The sequence below is a fragment of the Sinohyriopsis cumingii genome, chromosome 7 (genome assembly GCF_028554795.1).
Source record: "Sinohyriopsis cumingii isolate HCF-2022 chromosome 7, ASM2855479v2, whole genome shotgun sequence".
NCBI classification, from domain to species: domain Eukaryota; kingdom Metazoa; phylum Mollusca; class Bivalvia; order Unionida; family Unionidae; genus Sinohyriopsis; species Sinohyriopsis cumingii.
The window spans coordinates 53,600,078-53,618,996 of record NC_142967.1 but is presented as its reverse complement, the minus strand read 5'-3'; the positions used below and the strand labels follow the sequence as shown (position 1 = coordinate 53,618,996).

General features: G+C 40.3%; 1 protein-coding gene across 1 annotated transcript in view; it reads right to left on the bottom strand.

The window, feature by feature from the left end:
• LOC149795266 (WD repeat-containing protein 54-like) overlaps window positions 1-18,919 on the bottom strand; it is a 56,747-nt gene that overhangs the window by 24,567 nt on the left and 13,261 nt on the right. Inside the window, exon 6 of the mRNA XM_089964997.1 lies at window positions 1,758-1,890. Within this exon, the coding sequence (XP_089821123.1) occupies window positions 1,758-1,890 (133 nt within the window). The remainder of the gene's footprint in view (window positions 1-1,757; window positions 1,891-18,919) is intronic.

The window sequence follows — 18,919 nt, the reverse complement described above, 5'->3', positions numbered from 1 at the left end:
AGAATGCATCTATTTTTTGGGTTTGGCCAATTAGACAAAGATCATTCACCCAATGGTTAACAATGGATGACTGGTTATGGTATTGATCCATTGTGATCAGAGCCATATGACAGAGTCCGATGGTGGTGGCACAGGGCAGTCGTAATTGGCATAATGTTGTCAAGCTCAGTGAGTGAGGGATGAGGGTATGGGATATTTGATCCATGAAGCTGACTCACACATCTAAAGTGCAGGTCAGTAGCTGAGGTGATTTGTTTTGATCTAAATGTTGCTCGATGGCAGGTGATAAAGGCGATTGAGTATTGGGCCACTGCAGTAAATGGCCTTGAGTATTGGGCCACTGCAGTAAATGGCCTACTTGTTCTGCCAAGAAAGGTTGATTATGATGCATCGGTGAGGAAGGAGTCAGACCTGTTGGCAATTCTGATATGATAGATCACATCATGGTTGATGAACCATGTGGACTGCAATACTCATGTAGAAGCCAGTCACTCGCTTTCATGACATCAGCATGCAAAGTAATAACTTCTTAACTCAAGATGCACTTTTGTGCCAGTACACAGTCCATCGTCTTTCTGTCCATAATATGCAAGTCTGTCATTGGTTTGTAGATTGGCAATAGAAGCAAGCTGTGGTTGTCAGTCCCGTGTTTCTAATGTTTACTTGTCTTGCCCATGGTCTATTCTGTCCGAAAGACAAAACAGAGTAGAAAATACATAAAGGTGTAGTATGGATCCCATTTTATGAACTCAAAAGAGTATGCATATACAGCTACACACAAAGACAGTTACCTGTTAATGGGCACATGTGGCTGCCAATAATGTTAGAGTGTTGGAACATTGCTATCAATACTTGTGAAGTGGACACCACAGTATCAATTCTAATAAAAGTTGTCTATAGGAATGGCCAACTGACTGCATATACAAGTAAAATCACCTATATTTCACTTAAAGTAACTATGAAAAGGACGCTGGAAGTAAACTAGGCATAGAAAACTTATCTATGGAAAGTACACAGCACTATAATTGAGTCTTCTGTAATAGACACACAATAAATGCACATAAAAATGTACTGAAGTATCACTGTTGATACTTGCAAAGTGGATGCTATAGTATCAACTGGAAGACAATGTTACCAGTATACCAAACTATACATCAATATTAAATTGGTTTTCAATATAACACACCAAACTTGCACATAATAAAATACTGCTATAGCCATTTGAGGGAACACACTAGCAACCCATGCAGGTACATACCAAGGGTGCCTAAGTGTGTAAGGATTACAATGTGATGAAAATGAGACTTTGTCATAAAAGAAAGGAAGAAAAGAAAAATTGGAAAGTTATAGATGGAGTATACTTCCCTTCAAAAAGAACACTCCTCCAATTTGCTTCAAAGCTGAAAACTTCCAAAAATTTTGTCAGTGGATTGCAAGACCTCTCTCTGTTCACAGAAAGCATGCTATGCTGTGCCAATCACTATGCCAATTCAAGTATCAATAGATATAACTATAACTGCCAGCTAGATGACAGATATTCATGTGATTTGGAACCGATCTTGTATCAAGCAGAGATAACTCTAACTGCTACCTAGGTGGGTATGTAAAATATTTAGCTAAAATATTTTAGCCTGGGATTTGCGAGGAAGTAAAAATGTTCCCAATGTATTATGATCGGGAAACATTTAAAGAAGAAAATTCTATGCTAATGAGAAGCCTAAGCTATGTCTACTTTATGAATAGTTCAATGGACATACCCATTTCCTGGAATTTTTCCTGTCTGTTGTATCTGTGACCCTTGAAGAGTCCACATAATGATGTTCCCTTCATCATCACTGCTGTACAGATTGTTGTGATCAGAAGTCAGATCGCAGATTGCACTTTTATGTCCTGGAAATATACAGAATTATTTTTTTCATGGCAGAAAGCAAATAAATTTTACATTCTCTACAGAACATTCCTTTGCAATACATACAGCTGAAGTTAGCGGCGCTTAACTGTCTATTTCACAGATTAACATAAGGAAACTGGATCTTCATTAATGGAGAATTAAAATTCATTCAAATCTGCCATGGGAATTCTAATGGATTGGTAAGTCTGGGATGGTTCACTGCTTACTTTGGCATTGCAAGTCATGCATTTCACACATTGTTAATGCTATGCTGGTACAAGAATATTATAAAACAAGCCTTGACTAAAATGACTAATGATAATTTGTGGCTATTGTTAAGCTTTTATTGAGCTCTCTTTTCTATGAGGCAATGTTCAAGACAAAAACAAAAACCTGCAAATGTTTCATGAGGTAAAGTGAAAATTACAGAATATGTACGTATATTAGAAAGATAATTTATTATTATGTCTATTATAAACCCTTGAAACACCAGATATGATATTTTTTTAAAGGAAAGTACACTCACAATCAGTCCCCCAATTAATGTCATTCTGTGACACTGGTATGAAGCCTTTCTGTCTCCACTATCTGAAAGACCTATATGTAAGGTATTAATGAAAAGCACCAAGACAAAGCTTTCAAGTCAGATCAAGTAAATGTTGATTTTCTTTACACCTGACTAACGTTCCAACCACTACCAAGCCTATTCCACCCCCAATTTATTGTCTTGCCTGAAATGATGTTACTGCGGCCCTAGTAACATATGACAATGGCTTAACCTTGTGGCCTTGACCTCAGACCTTTTAAAAATTCCATTCCTTTCCTAAGGTAGCACAAAACAATTTTGTATGACTGGTCATGGGTTTAAATGTCTGACTGAAGAGACATCCATGATTTATCTCCATATTTCTCACTCACTATTTATAGAGGAATGCAACAAAAAAGTTATTGGAAGATAGATGGACAGCAGCAGCAGGGAGGGCGAATCCTACAAGCTACTTTTCCGAGACACCCCATCCACTGAAACTATTCCCGATAGAAGCGTTATTTCCATGAAATAACACTTTTATTCAGAAAACGAGACAAAAAAAATGTCCTTGAAAATGCTTTGTATTTCCGCTGATATAACGCGAGTTACTTCAATAAATCCGATTCGTATCCGACATAATTTCCACGGTGAGGTATCATTGAAAAATCATGTGTAGTTTGCGCCCCCCCTGCTGCTGTGAGAAGTCAAAGATTTCCAAGGAAACATTTTCATGTTAACGGAATTAAATCATTGATAAATAAATAATGGCAAATATCGGAGAAGCACTTACAACTAGATTGGCACGACAACGACTAGCCGCGATTAAAAAATTTCTTCCGGTTCGTGATTCCGTCAAAGAAAAATTAAAAGCAAGACAAGAAGCGCGAGTTGAGTTTGCAACATCTGCGGAGGAATTATTTAAGCCTATTACAGCAGCTACTGGTGAAGTTAAAACTGCAATTGTAGGAAAACCTGATCCTGCTGACCCTACCAAAACAAAACGAGGGTTACTTCAAGCAATAGAAGAACTTAAACAGCAACAGGGAGATGCAGGTGCCGCAGCTGATCCAGGTGCCGCCGGAGTAGTGACAGTTGCTAAGAAAACATTTATTGATAAATTTACCGAAGATGGTATTACTGAAATAAGAAATATTCCGCTTACTAGCGTGGATGAGCTTAGGGAATTTTCTACTTGGATTGTCTTAAATTATCCTAACCGGCAAGATTTTCTAAAACCAGGAGCTGCCTCGGGTATGACCCAGGGTGAGTGGCGGGATTATGTTTACAAAGTAAACCGAGACATTCCTCGAATAGCTAGCACTGATGATACCTATAATTTTATAAAAACTGGCGTAATTGGGGTTAATAAGGAACTAAGAGACAAACGAATGAAGGCAAAGGAAGAGGAAAGGCAGGCAAAAATTCAGGCAAAGGAAATGAAAAAGCAGGCAAAAATACCGGCGAAGAAAACACAAGCTCTAAAACAGACCCTGCAAATGACACTGCCCGATCCAGTGCCTGAATTTTTATCGCGTGAACAAATGGGCGCTAGCGCTCCCGATGACGATAATGATTTTTCCACTTCTGTTTCGTCACCCATTCTGCAACCCGATACGTCAGAAAGGGAAATACTAGAAAGGCAACTAATCGAATTAAATGATAAATTAAAATATGTAGACGAGGAAATAGAAGACATAAAAAAACTGAAGGGTTCTGGTGCTAAAAATGCTTTATTAAGCAAAATCGATAGTAGAAATTCTATAATTATTGAAATTGATAAAACAAAAGAAAAACTAAGGAAAATGGGAAAAGGTTACACCGGTTACGGTTATAATATCTGTCCTGATAGCGTCGTCAACGATGTGTCCAGACTAGAAGTTCTCATCGGAGGAAGACGTGCCGGAAACAATTCTCCGGAAATTATAAATGAAGCCGCAGATATCTGTCAGAGACTATTTCAGCGTGGCATTATGGATATCGGCATTTACCGGGGACTCATTGATGAACTCGCGGATGGTTACTACAGCGACTAGTAAATTTAGTTAGAGAAACAATAATTAAATAAAATGATACTACACGATTCTTTTCGCAGACCAAGAAGTGTCAGAGTAGTAAACTCACGATTACCAGTATACGAGGTTGTTTACGGAGATGGAGTCGGTGATGTTGTTAGGGATTTAGTCACAAGAATCGCTCCGAAAGCTGGACCGTTAGCAAAACAATTCGCGATGAAAGCCGCTGATGTTGTCAAGGATAAAGCCATTGGCACTGTTGGTAGTCTTGCCGGGAAAGCATTTCAATTAATCAAGGATCGACTAGCACAGCTGATACGAAAAAAAAACCCAGTCGAGAGGTTGGTGCCAGTAAAACTACCATCCACTGAAGCTATGCCGGCAAATGTTAGTAGCGTAGTAAATAAGGCCGTAAATCAGAAATTAGCTGAGATCGCAACAGCAGGAATTACCTCCAAAGCGTTGCAAGATAGTGTAACTGCTAATTTGATAGCTGGTAGTGGTTTCCGGTGACAATAACATTTTAATTAGACCATCACAAATAATAATAATGTTTGTGCGAAAATCCAATGATGCATTTGATATGTCCAAACCAGTACTTAGGGATGATTCTGTACGTGATTTTCAATATTATTCTTATGAAGCACGTAATCCTAACCAACGGGGAAGAATTGAACTACAGGTCCAGGATACAAGTAGATACTTCTTGCCCGCTGAGGCCTTCATCGAAGTTGAAGGTAATTTTTTAAAGAATGATAACACCGCCTACGGAGTCAACGATCGAGTTGGATTTGTTAACAACGGCATCATGGCATTATTTAAATCCGCTATTTATATGATAGATGGAAAGGAACTTGAAACAATTCATGATAACGTCGACGTTGCCACAACAATTCTCGGGTTGGCGAGATACTCGGATGATTACACTAGATCAGCCGGACCATCAATGATGTTTGCAAAGGATATAACCGACAGCCCCGATAACAGGAGTGCAATAATGAATGCTGGCGGTGACGCAGTTGCATCGATGAACGAAAATTTTAATTTAGGTTTTGCAACACGTAGATCGATGTTAAGTTTAAATGAAGAGTTCTCAAGTGTGATTCCATTGTCTCACATCTTTGGATTCTGCAGAGATGTTCAAAAGGTCATATTCGGTGCCAAACACACAGTTGTACTTGTGCGAAAACCTGATGATAATGACGCTATCTGGCGAGATGCTGCCGCTGACGCTGGTCAAATAGTACTAACTAAACTGTGTTTGTGGATGCCAGTGTTGTCTCCGTCAATCACCGAAGAACAACGACTGTTGTCTTTTATGGACACGGGTGGTAAATCACTGCTATCCTGGAAAACAACAACCACAGACGCTATTCAGGGTGATCATAACGGGTTGTTTACATGGCATATATCATCGCAACAAGGAGTATCAGCACCACGACATATTTTCATTGCATTTCAAGACCGTGCTAGAATAGGTGACCAGACAAGAAATCCAATGGTATTTGATACATTTGGAGTTTCTGAAGTTTCGTTGAGAATAAATGGGCATCAGGAGCCATCTGAGGATATATTAATAGATTTTGAACGTCGTCGTGTCGCACGCGCGTATCATCGTCTGATGTCATTTATGGGGCGCGACCTTAATGTGGACACTGGCCTGCAAATATCACAGCGAGATTTTGTGGGATTGTATCCCATTTATTACTTTTCGCTGGAACATCTTGATCTGGTTAAACAATCTGTTGTCGACCTACATTTCCGAGCTCGTATAAATGCTGCTGTTCCTCCCTACAGAGTTGTCGCGGTTATACTCTCCGATAAAGCCATGCTGCTTGAAGGTGTTGGCGGTCGAATGAGGGTCATCGACGCTCCAGTAGAAAATATGTGATGTTTTCCAAAAATATGTAACAATTAGATTAGTTTCTGAAATATAATGTCATACAGTCACGTTAACGTCACCTTGACTTCCGGTCAAACGAAGAAATTGCAATCAAAGAACGCAAGCACGTGCGGGACATCAATAACACTAAAACGAGATCAACTTGTTGGTGGTCCAAACAAGCTGTCGTTGACTAATACTCAGCTTAAACATTTTAATAAGGCACTAACAGCAAAAACCGGTGTCCGACTTGATTTCTCTGCTGCAGCTATCAAGGACATGACTAAAACCGGTGGAATATTTCCTCTTCTCGCAGCAATACCGGCGTTGATTGCCGCGGCAGCACCAGCCGTAGCAAAAGCCGCAGCACTCGGTGCAGTTGGAACAGCGGCCGGAATGGCACTTAAAAAGGCAACCGGAAATGGATACAAAAAAAAGGGACGTGGTCTAAGACTACCAGGAACTCCGGCATCATGGTACCCAAAACGGGTTTAAAAACGCTTCGTGAGACGCAGTCTCCAATGAGCAATTTTGATTTACTCGATGCTGTTAAAAAATTGCGTATAAAAACATTTCAGAGGAGTATTTATGCGAGATCAATTACCGCAACAACCAAATAATCCAGAAACTGGCATTATCAATCTCGACAACAAAGACGGTCCTGGAACTCACTGGGTTGCTTACGCGATCGATCCACGTGGAATTATCTATTTTGATTCGTACGGTTTAGCACCGCCAGTTGAGTTTCTCAGGTATGTCCGCGGAGTGCCTCGCACTCTCAACAGCAGATTTTATAATGTTCCAGTGTGGCAGTCGACGCTACCAACACAAACATTAGTTGATCCGCCCATTTGTGGGAAGGAGGTTTTAAATGTTCTTGATGCAATCTCAAGAAATCCAGCAACGTCTCCGCATCGAGTAGTGCATGAATATACCGCATCGAGAAATGCTAGGCATTTTCATGCTCGCATTTAAAAAACAGCAATAACAAATAATGGTAGATATTTACGGAAGACCTTTCACAGGAAAAGTCAAACCTGGCACGGATGTTGATCTCTCAAAATATGCGACCCGAGATGAAGTCGAAAATCTTTTGAATCTAGCTGGAGTTGACCCAGATGAAGTTGCTATTTTCCAAGACAGGCAAGGAAAACTAAGAACGAGCAACATTAAGTGGAATGATATAATTCGCAGAGTTCTTGGAGCTACCAAGGATAACTTCGTTGCATTTAGTGATGGCGGCCGGATCAAGGACTCGAATATATCAATCGCAAGCATCAAAGACAGTATTGATAAAGGTGTTGATAAATGTGTGAAAAAAACCGGCGACGTAATGACCGGCGAACTCAGCATGAACGGCAACAAAATAACCGTTCTAAAAAATCCGGAAGGTCCCGAAGATGCCGCAAACAAACAATACGTAGACACCGTTGATGATAAACTAGCCACGTTGCGGTCAGAGTATGATGTTCACGTGAACGGGTTTAAAAGACTCCAAAGAAACTTGCAAAAAACTAGTGAAACCGTGGATAAGTTCTTTGGGCCTCCTCCAGTCGTCGATGTAAAACTCGCTGATGTAAAGACCGACATTAACAAGATCAAACAAACACAGCACGATATAGTATCGGGTATTCCTGAGATCGTTAACAAAACCAGTTTGATTAAAGTTCCCACTGGAGTTACTCCGGGGCATATCACCAACATCGTATTCACGGTATCATCGGGATTCGCAACATGGTCACGACAAAATAGCACTATCAAATATACAGCAACAGCCACCGGTGTTTACAGGTTGTCTGTGTTTTCAGCCGCTAAATTTGAAATCTTCACAACATATCCTTGGAGACATTCCACCGATAAGTATTCCGGGGTTGTAACCGTAATACTAAACAGCGGAACCGAGGAAATATTTATGCTTGAAGCCGAGGACGATAGTTTAACAGCAACATCTTACTGGTTTTGTTTGGAATTCGTCGCTGCAACGCCTCAATTGGTTACCGCGTAATTGAAAATCGCCAGCGATTTTTAAATAAATGTCAACGTTGAAATCCGAAGGATTTCCAGATGCTCAACAATATCGATACAATCAAGTCCGTGAGTGGCAATCTGAGTTAAAAACTGTCATCGAAGTAACCAGTCAAAAAGTAAAAAAATACAAGCGCCGCATAACAGTGCTGGATATTATGGTTTATTCAGTATCTGCCGTTGTTGCATCCGCGGGAGTAATACTATCAGCGGTCACTCCGGTAATTGCAGTCGCGGCCACGATCTCTGTTTGTACGACCACTACCGCGGCAGGAGTTTTCGGCATCATAGCAAAAAAAATATCCTCGTGTGCTAACACAAAATTACACGATTACACGACAAAATTAAATACAGCCACGACCGCATATCAGAAATTATCATCACTGATATCATCATCGTTAGACGTGCAAGGTAGCGACGCCGCGTCGATATCAGATTCTGAATTCAAACTAATGTCAGATGCGTACAATGACTATTTGAAAACTAAACAAATAAATAATGTCAATAGAACTGCTTCAACAAATAGTCACAAACACAACACCGGTAAGGACCACAATGATCTCAGTGTCCTCGACGACACCAGAATTCGGTATTAATTTTCGAACTCCAATTCGTGTGAGCGAAATCGCGTTAGCAAAGCTCAGTGTGTATCACAGCTGGCCCAATATCAGGTCGGCATCATTTGGTGGTCTGCAGCCAAATAATTCATTCGTGTTCGGGAAAAGCAAAGCCGACTCCGGCGAACAGGGTGAACTTGACTGGAATACAATTACACTTCCCACTGGGAGTTATCAGATCGAAGAAATCAACAATGAGATACAACGCCAAATAAAACGAATCACCGGCAAGGAAGCCAAAATATCTGTGACCGCGCACGAACCAACGCTGTCTGCGGTTATTGAAATCTCAACACCGGGATACGCCGTGGATATTTATAGCAGCTCTCTTCGAACAGTATTAGGATGGCCACAAAAACGACCCGAGGTCGAACCGGGTCCACCAAAACCTAAAAAATCGGATTTTATGACCGATAAGGAAGAACTACACGACCTCGAGTACGGCAATTATTTATTATTTTCAGATCAATTACAATCAGGAGAAGCCTGGTTTGCAAAATCAGGTAGACCCCACTTGGATATGATAGAGGCAGATTTCAAAGGCGGGGAATACCGTCTTTACCTTCCAGAAGATATAGAAGCTCATTTTTTTAATCCGATCAAACAAGCACATAAACAACAGCTAGAACTGTTGCGAGTATATTTTCAAGATTATATTTCTGATTTAACAAGTGGAACTGCAAGCAGTTCGGGAACTGGAAACGCTAGCGTTTCTACAAGCAGTTCTCGCGATAAAATTATCACAGCCATAGAAAAACTAAACAAACTCGCATCCGCGATGGAAATTATAAATCAAAAAATAATTCAGAGTCTACTGGATTACAAAGATGATTATGGAAACCAAAAAAGATTGGAGTTTGCAACCCGATTTGGTATTTCCGTGAAGGATATTCCAGATTTTAAACTTCCTGGATATAACGCGCACACGCTGAGAAAATCGGTCTCTGATCTTGTCGCGGAATCTTTCGAAGATATTTCTGCCACGTACACGCGAACAAAACCACAACCTGTTATTCTCAAGCACGACAACAGTACAGCATCCGATGGCAGACACATCTCACCCGGGATCGTAAATATCACAGATGTTATCGCGGTCAATCTTGTATGTGACGTCATCGATGGCAGTTACAGCGCATCAGATACTACGACGGCACAACAGGGGTTTATCCTGTATACGTTCACACCAAGAGACCCCCCTGGTTTTCTGATTGTGCAAGAACCAATCAATGTGGTCTATCTACGGTGTCATAACCCGTTGTTGTCAACGATAAATTTCAAACTCACCGACCAACGGGGGAATTTGTTGGACCTGCGTGACGAGACTGTTAGTATAAACTTACTGGTGAAGTCCTAAGTCGAGTTTCTCCCAAACTCGGGATCTATAATAGTTTTTTTTTCTGCACTGATCCATTTTCGAGTTTCTCGTCGAGGAGTTTCTCCTCAAGCACGCATTTAAAAAAAACGGTTGTGTATAATGTATCACTGTGAGTACATTCATGCACGAGTTCATATTCATGATAAGCAAATTCTTCACGAGGCAATAAAAACCGCATTCGGACAGACACGAGAACAGTATTTCCCCGTTAAAATAATCGTTGACGTGTATGGCAACGAAGACTTCTTGTTAACGTCGTCACAATTAACAGAGCTACAGCAAAATCATATGATCACAGCTTGGTGTCAACGAGAACAGATTATGAACTATTCTCATTGTTGTATTGATGTTGAAACGCTTGAGCAAATCCTGAAAATGTAAAACATTTCCAAAATCTGAAAGCGCCCCTGGAACCGTTAACGGTTCCCAGGCAAAAAAAAATGTATTATTTTTTTTTACCGTGAAAATGTACAAAGCGTGAGACACTTTCAGTGTGTGAAACTCAAAGAGTTTTCCACGCATAGCGTTTCCACGCACTTATACTTCGTCGACGGAGTCACAAACACTAGTACCCGTAGGCATTTCCGTGTCAGAACTCGAAGAGTTTTCGGAAGTGTTAGCGTTTCCAAGATTCTTTATGTGACCTTGTAGCCGTCGTACCCTGGTGTTGATTAATTTTCGAGTCTCATATTGTTGTGACAATCCAAGCCTGATCTTCTCAACTGCGCCGCACAGTGGAACGAATTCAGATACCTGATCGTCAGTTATCGACGCAAGTGACCCGTAAACGTAATTCTGTATATTTTTAATGAACCTATAACACGCGGCGAGATTGTTCTTGCCGGTCCGCGATTGCTCACGCAGGGATTCAAAATCTGACATAATTGTTTCAGCGTTTAGTAAAATATTAAAACCACGCTGTTGCAATTTTTCGAGTTCAACAATTATGACATTTATGTTTTCGTGATTCATATTATTATATTTTTTATATTTTTAAATGCATGGAAAACTCATCGATGAGCGGTTACTGTTCCTTGGGGGCATCATAACAGAATGAAATTTTTTGTTTGAGCTTCTTGGAAAATGCTGTTTTGTTGATCCCGTCTGCGACATGCTGTACAACAGATGGATAAATACCGAAATACCTACCGGCGGCGTTTATTGACACGAATACAATTTCGGTACCTGTAATTGTGTTTACAGATTTAATAGTTCTTCTTGTAACTGTTTTACAACGCCCTGTGTTACCCAGCAGGCAGTTCTTGCGTTGAGTGACCATGCGAAGATTGTTTATAGAGTTATCAAGTATGTTACCGTTAATGTGATCAATAACAAAACCTTTAGGGATCACTCCATGGAAACATTCGTAGACGAAACGATGACATAAATACCTCTTTGAGCACGTGACAGTAAATCGTGAATAACCACCATTATCAACTCCACCAACTGGTCGTTTTCGCGTGCAGTGTCGTACTATGCCATCTCGGTTTGCCTCATAATTTGGAATAGTTGGATGTGGAACAAATTCTTGTTCGGGAACAAATTCTTGATTCATTATACTATAAGCAAATCATTTGTCTAATTCATAATTTGTCTGAAAACTTATTTATGTAATCACGCTCCGAGAGAGTGTTCGAGTCTGGATTTTTTTTATCATAATACCGTTTTAGTTCTCGATAGCGTTTTCCACCACACGCTGAACATAATTGCGTTTTTCCTCGTACTCCAATGCCGCATCTGATACACGGTATCGGTCCTAGACTTCCCCGGCGGACCTGTTGAGCATGTTGTCCACAGTATTCGCCTCTGCAACGTCTGCTACACGGCGCTGATGAATTTAGTTTAATCCACTTGCATGAGAAATGCTTTGCATTTCCAGAGAAACTCTTTGAGTTTCCGTTCATTATATATAATATTTTTGTCTATTTAAATACTTGTCTTAATTATAATATGGAGGAGTTTGAAAGACTATCCAGAATAAAACCCGCAGGCGGTCGATTCGATCTTGACCGGTTAACCGCTGATCCACGACGAAAAAAGCTAAAGGGGTTGCTTGGTATTATCAAGAATGCCAAGGAAGAATTTCGTCGCGATGGCGCCGCACATGTGTGGTCGACATATAAAATTTTTCGCGATAACACCAAAGGTGTTGTTGATGCTACCATGAATGATACTACGGCGAAAACAATTATTGGGTTTCTTGATGGGAACGCTAGCGTTTCTCAGAAGTACTTGCTCAGAATAAAATTTATTGTCAAAGTGGTCAACGAAAACGACGATGACACGTGGATTATCCGTGATAAAAATGATCCTATCCTTGACATTAAAAGGAAAACTATTTTGTTGAGCAATAATTCTAGACCAGGAATGTTGACGGGGGTTGATATACCGTATTACGCCAGATCGTATCCAGTAACTGCAGTCGTTTACGGAATATATCCGATAAAGAAACCAAGTGTAGATAAACTCACGCCAATGAAAACATCAGTAATGTTAAATTGTGTAGCTGAGCGAGTAATGGAACATTTTAAAAACGCAGCACGTGGAAATGGTCTAACTGAGATCAGAAAAAATAAAATAACAACATGGGCTAATCGAGTCAAAGATACAGGGGCCACAATTAAGGATGTTGCCGCGCTAGAAAAATTATTAAGATTTCCTATAACGGTATTATCACTAACAGGCGAGGAATTGTATAAATCAAAATTCAACCGTAGTGGAGCTTCAATAACAATTATTGATCATAACAGCCACGCCTGGACGGATTCAGTTAAAATATTCCCACGCGATCGTGTCGTAAGGTACTATTGTGGTGGTATGTTTGATTGTATTTATCAAATGAGTAAAACCGATCCGGTATCGGTATGGTTGTTTAGAAGTTCTGAAACTGGTGATTATGACCAGTTTGTGACCCCGAACGGAGAAATATACAGAACTGCACAGTTACAGAATGAAATGAAAACACTCGCGGAGAAATATTCGGCGGCGCAAGATGATCAATTACTAACTAATTGTTTTACTGTTCCAAGTGTTGCCGCACATATAGCACGACAAAAAAATAATTGGAAACCAACCATGAAGAGTTTTCTCGAGAATGTTCAGCAGAGTTGCATCGAATACGGACACGGCGGTTTATGGAATAGTGTATTTGTTAGTGATAATATGGTATCGGTGGATATGATTGCGTGCTATCCAGGAAGTTTTCTTGGCTATGGCGAATGCGCTGAATACTTTAAACGATTTGGACATCCCACAAATTTAATGACAAGAGTAGCTATTAACGGACCTTTACCTGATTTTGACCTGACTGGGTTTGCTCGCGTGGAATCGTTCGAATTTGCACCACGGTTACATCCTATTAATTATGCTTGGTTTGGCAGACATTTCCACGAAAGGAAGTGGGTGCCGTTTCCGTTGTTGCGGTTTATGGTTGACAAAACAATACTAACATCTGTTGTTGTCAGTGAGGGGATTATTTGTTACTCAAAACAAACCACAGTTTGGTTACCAACTCCAACTGATACTGCGTGTTATTCTGACTTAAAATTAAATTATCCTACAGCGTCTGAAGAAGAATTACGCACACTGGCGTATAAACATGATGAGCGCAACTGTAAAGATCTCGGCCGAAGATTGATAGGTAAATTTACTCAAGGCGGAGCATATGATCATAAACGACATCACAGTCGATTAATTATGGATGAAGAAGAATTAAATTTCATTATCGCTGATACTACTGCGAAAGATACATTCTGCTCCCGCGAGGACATAATATTACCGGACGGAAAACGATTAGGAACAGTTGTTAGTTATATCGACGGTGATTCAGCTCAGTACACTCATTTGAGATCCTCTATGCTGGCTTATGTTTCTATAAATTTATTGTCGATGGTGAATAGAGTTCCCTTCGCGGTAAGGGTTGCAACAGATTCGTTTTATATTCACGAAGACGATTTAACGGTGTTAGATTTACCAACATCGGATGATCAATGGGGAACATGGCGAGTAAAAAAAGAAGAGTTGCACTCGTACTGTGAATCAGCTGATGTTGAAATTAAAGATGAATATCGTAAATCAACAACCTTGTCGTGGACAACTTTGTCGTTGCCTTCTGTGTACGATCCAATTGCTAGACACAGAACAGTTTATTTGAACGGACCTGGAGGCTGTGGTAAGACAACTCGTGCAATCGAACTATTCCGCGGTTCTGATTTGGTCGTGCTAACACCAACACACAGACTTGCCAGAGAAATGATACAACGCGGAGTAAAGGCCTGCACTTATCACGGCTTTTTCAAATACAGCGGCGGTACATGGACTCCTGAGCGAATGGGAACGAAGTATATCCCGGAGAAAATCATCTGGGATGAAATAGACACTGTGCCGCTGGATACATTACAACGGTTCCTGACGTGGTTGTTAACGAAAAATACCGCAGTTGTGATGTGCGGCGATCATGGTCAACCACCACCATTTGTCGGCGAATCTCCCCACGAATGGTTGAGAACGTTTGTTGATTATTACGAGGAAATGCGTGATGACATCAGAGCGCTTGATGACACATTAAAGGAGTTTAAAAAACTAATTAGGCTACAAACCAATAAAGTCCAATGTGAAATAATGCGTGAAATAATTCCAGAGACTTCATTTGATAACTTTTTAACGGCGTGGAAACCAGATGATTTAATTGTTGCAAGTAGAAAATCAGTCAGAGATACACTTCAGCGGCGACTATTTCAGTTACAGCGGCAGAAATTTCCAACGTTGGAAGTGCCGTTATGTTATAGACCAGATGATACACGATTGCAGAATATTGATGTTGATGTTCCCGGAAAACCAGAGAAACAAAATTTAGTATTGAATGATATAGTAACAGTTAACGTCGATGCGGTCGAAGATGCATTAGCAATAAATAAATCGCCGTGGACACTAGGATATGCTATGACGATTCATTCAGCACAAGGATTAACTATTTCTGATACAACTGTTTGGATCGTTGATGACCGCATCGAATGGTCAAATTTAGTTTATTTAGCCGTGTCCAGAGTAAGAAAGATGGCTCAGTTACGAAGAATTGTATTAGATACGTCAACGAAGTCAGCCGTTGTTGAATTAACGCAAAAAGATCAAATAAGAAAAAAATTAGACAGTTACCGACAAAGCGACAAGAAAAATAATAGAGAGTTTAACCTGGATATCAACGCTGTGTTGTTGTTACGTGAGCGTCAGAATAATCACTGCGCGGATTGTAATTGTTTATTATTATGGCAGTATCCGAAAAACGACCCAAGACAATTTACCGTGGATAGAATAGACAGCAATCTCGGTCATACACGTGAAAATGTAATGTTGACCTGTCTTGAGTGTAACCGACGCAGAGGTGCTGCTTTACCGAAGTGATTTAGGTGGTAATTGCGTATCCTCGGGGATCACCTGAAGTTGCTCGCGTGTAAATCCACGCTGAGGAGCTGTCGAATCTAATTTGTAGATTACAGGCCTAGAAACACTTGGGGGTTCACCGGTTAATTTAGTTATGCTACTGGATATCCTGTGTGTTGTAACGCTCCATATGGGATCAGTTGCCCTTTTTTTTCCTCCTTCTAGTTCACCCGGTTCGTATAAATACCTCACAGTGACATTACCCAGAAGCGGTAGCAACTTTCCCTGTTCGTGTCCGACGCGGGGTATATATTTTTTTGTGATTGCATTTACAGGCTTCATGTTTGTTGTTCTGGTAATTTCATTATTCAGTGCGGCTATCACGTTTGGTAATCGTGCAACCCATTCGCGGGATCGACCGTCTTGAATAAATTCCTTCGCGTACTGATACCCAAACAATCTTTCGGCGAGTGTTCTATTGAATCGCTCAACGATTGCCTGATCACGGTGAATTTCAGTGTGTCCTCGTCGTATAGTAACATTATGTTGCTTCATCAGCGATGATACCGCGCCCTGAAATTCCTTGCCAGGATCAACTTGTAATAATCGTGGCCAGTTTAGAGGTCCTCGTTGATAAATTCGTTTAAACGCAGAAGCAACTTCAGATGCTGTTTTTGTCGCTAACGGTGCTGCTTCTTTGTATCTACTAGCAACATCAACTACTATTAGCGCGTATTTGTATGTTTTTCTACGGACAGTATCATGAGGCAGAAATAGTATGTCAGCCTGATGAACTTCATTGGGGGTACTAACATCAAAATGTGCAAAATTGATTTGTCGAGGACGTGGTAGGTAGATTTGCCATATTGCTTGTTTTGATAGCCAATTTTTGGCAACCTCGCGTGTTACTGATGCCGCCTTGGCGAGTTTACTAATTGCCGCGTTACCCCTCCAGTATCCGATTGGTGAATAATAAATCAATTCCATATTATAATTAATTACTAGCACCTAATACTAGTTTAGATTTCATTGCGGATCTTACTAACCAGTTAGCGAGTGATTCCTTAAAGGATTTATTTTTTATACCACTTAAAGCATGAATTAATTTTACATCTGCGATATGTCTGTCTTGTAGATCCTTACTTCGGTAAGCTACATCATGACGATGACATGCTGCATCAATAGCGTTTACCGGATATTCACCGGGCTTTGGTTGATCTTGACTGTCAAGTCTGATATCTAGCCGAGTACCTGGTCCGCAGTAATTGTATCCTGGAAGATGTTTTTCTCCGGGATATTTAGCCCAAGGGGTACCTGGAAGTCGTCCGAGGGTTGCTGCGATGTCACCTCCGGTTGGGAAAGCTCCGTTTTCAGGCTTTTTTTTTTAAATCTAAATTTTTTTGTGCCACATCGCGCACACTTACCAGAAAGTGCTTGTCTGTTATTTTTTGTTGTAATGGTTGTTATGTCGTTTGTAGGGGTTCGTGCCTTACACTTCACACAATATAGATCCATAATTATTATTCCTTATATACAAATGGAGATCACTGATTTTTCTGCGACGCGAAGGAAAGAACCAGTCAAGCATAATTCCGTGCTACCAAATTCTATCAGAATGATCATCATAGGACCGTCAGGATCAGGTAAAACGCAACTGCTACTGAACATGATAATGAAGTGGATGAAATGGGACAAACTATACTTGGTAGCACCATCTGTAGATGATCAGCGATGCTATAATGTTATAAAAGATTTTAATGAAAAAGCAAAAGCGCTGAGTGAAGACGACGAGGAAGTAGTTGAATTTATCACTGATATTGAAGAAGCTCCGTCCGTGGAAGACCTTAACGGTGAAATAAATAACCTAGTAGTGTATGATGATGTGATGCTGGACAAGCAAAAAAATCCTGCAAGAATATTTTCACGAGGTCGTCATAAAAACACTGATGTGATTTATGTTACTCAGCGTTATACACAAATTCCTAAAGTAATTAGAGACAACTGTAATCTTCTTGCGGTGTTTAATGGAGTTGATGTTCATACGCTAAGAAATATTCATCAAACCTGGTGTAGCGGTGATATGGACATAAATAAATTCAAAAATTTCTTTAGTCGCGCTCAAAGAACCCCGCATGGATTTGTGACAATAAATTTACACGACCCGCGGACACGATACCGTATCGGACTTGATACACTGTATGGTTAACATGAAAATGTTTCCTTGGAAATCTTTGACTTCTCACAGCAGCAGGGGGGGCGCAAACTACACATGATTTTTCGATGATACCTCACCGTGGAAATTATGTCGGATACGAGTCGGATTTATTGAAGTAACTCGCGTTATATCAGCGGAAATACAAAGCATTTTCAAGGACATTTTTTTTTGTCTCGTTTTCTGAATAAAAGTGTTATTTCATGGAAATAACGCTTCTATCGGGAATAGTTTCAGTGGATGGGGTGTCTCGGAAAAGTAGCTTGTAGGATTCGCCCTCCCTGCTGCTACAGGCATTGTGACTACTGTGTCTCACCTTTTGTGGCATTCATGGTAGACAAATCAATTTCCAGTACCTGGATTGGACCATAGGTCTGGATTTAAGATTTCCTGTTATAAGATGAAAATCTGTTTGGTCACTACAGCAAACATACAAGTTAAACTACTTAGAATTAGGATAGGTTTGAAATCTGTCCAAATGCTCTGCCAGGAGACAGAAAAAAAGGTCCCATTTTCAGCCCTTTGCATGTATCATGATGAAATAGCCAATTCCAAACAATTTCTCAAAGTACATGTGTGTAATTAGCAAAATAGAAGTCAGATCATTTTCCATTATCCAAATCTCAGATTAGAATTACAAACTTCTCTCTATGAATGAGTTAAATTCTATAGTCCAGAGATGGACTTTGGCATGTGACCATTATCTTGGTTACATGCCGAAGTGCCCTTGTTTGATGATGTTGAAATTGGTGTAAAGTGGCATGGATCCCACTGCTACATGTATCACAATACATTGCCAATGAATTAGTTTTTGCAGTTTGGGGTCGGGGAGTTGTCCTCAAATTATCAGGACCCTTATTTTTTTATTGCAAACGGTCATACAATAAACTCTGTTTATGACAAAATATACTGGATCAAACCTGTAGTTTGATCTCGTCCAATAATGCCCACGTATTTTGATACTGATTTTGCAACAGGTACTTCTTGGGGAATGTAA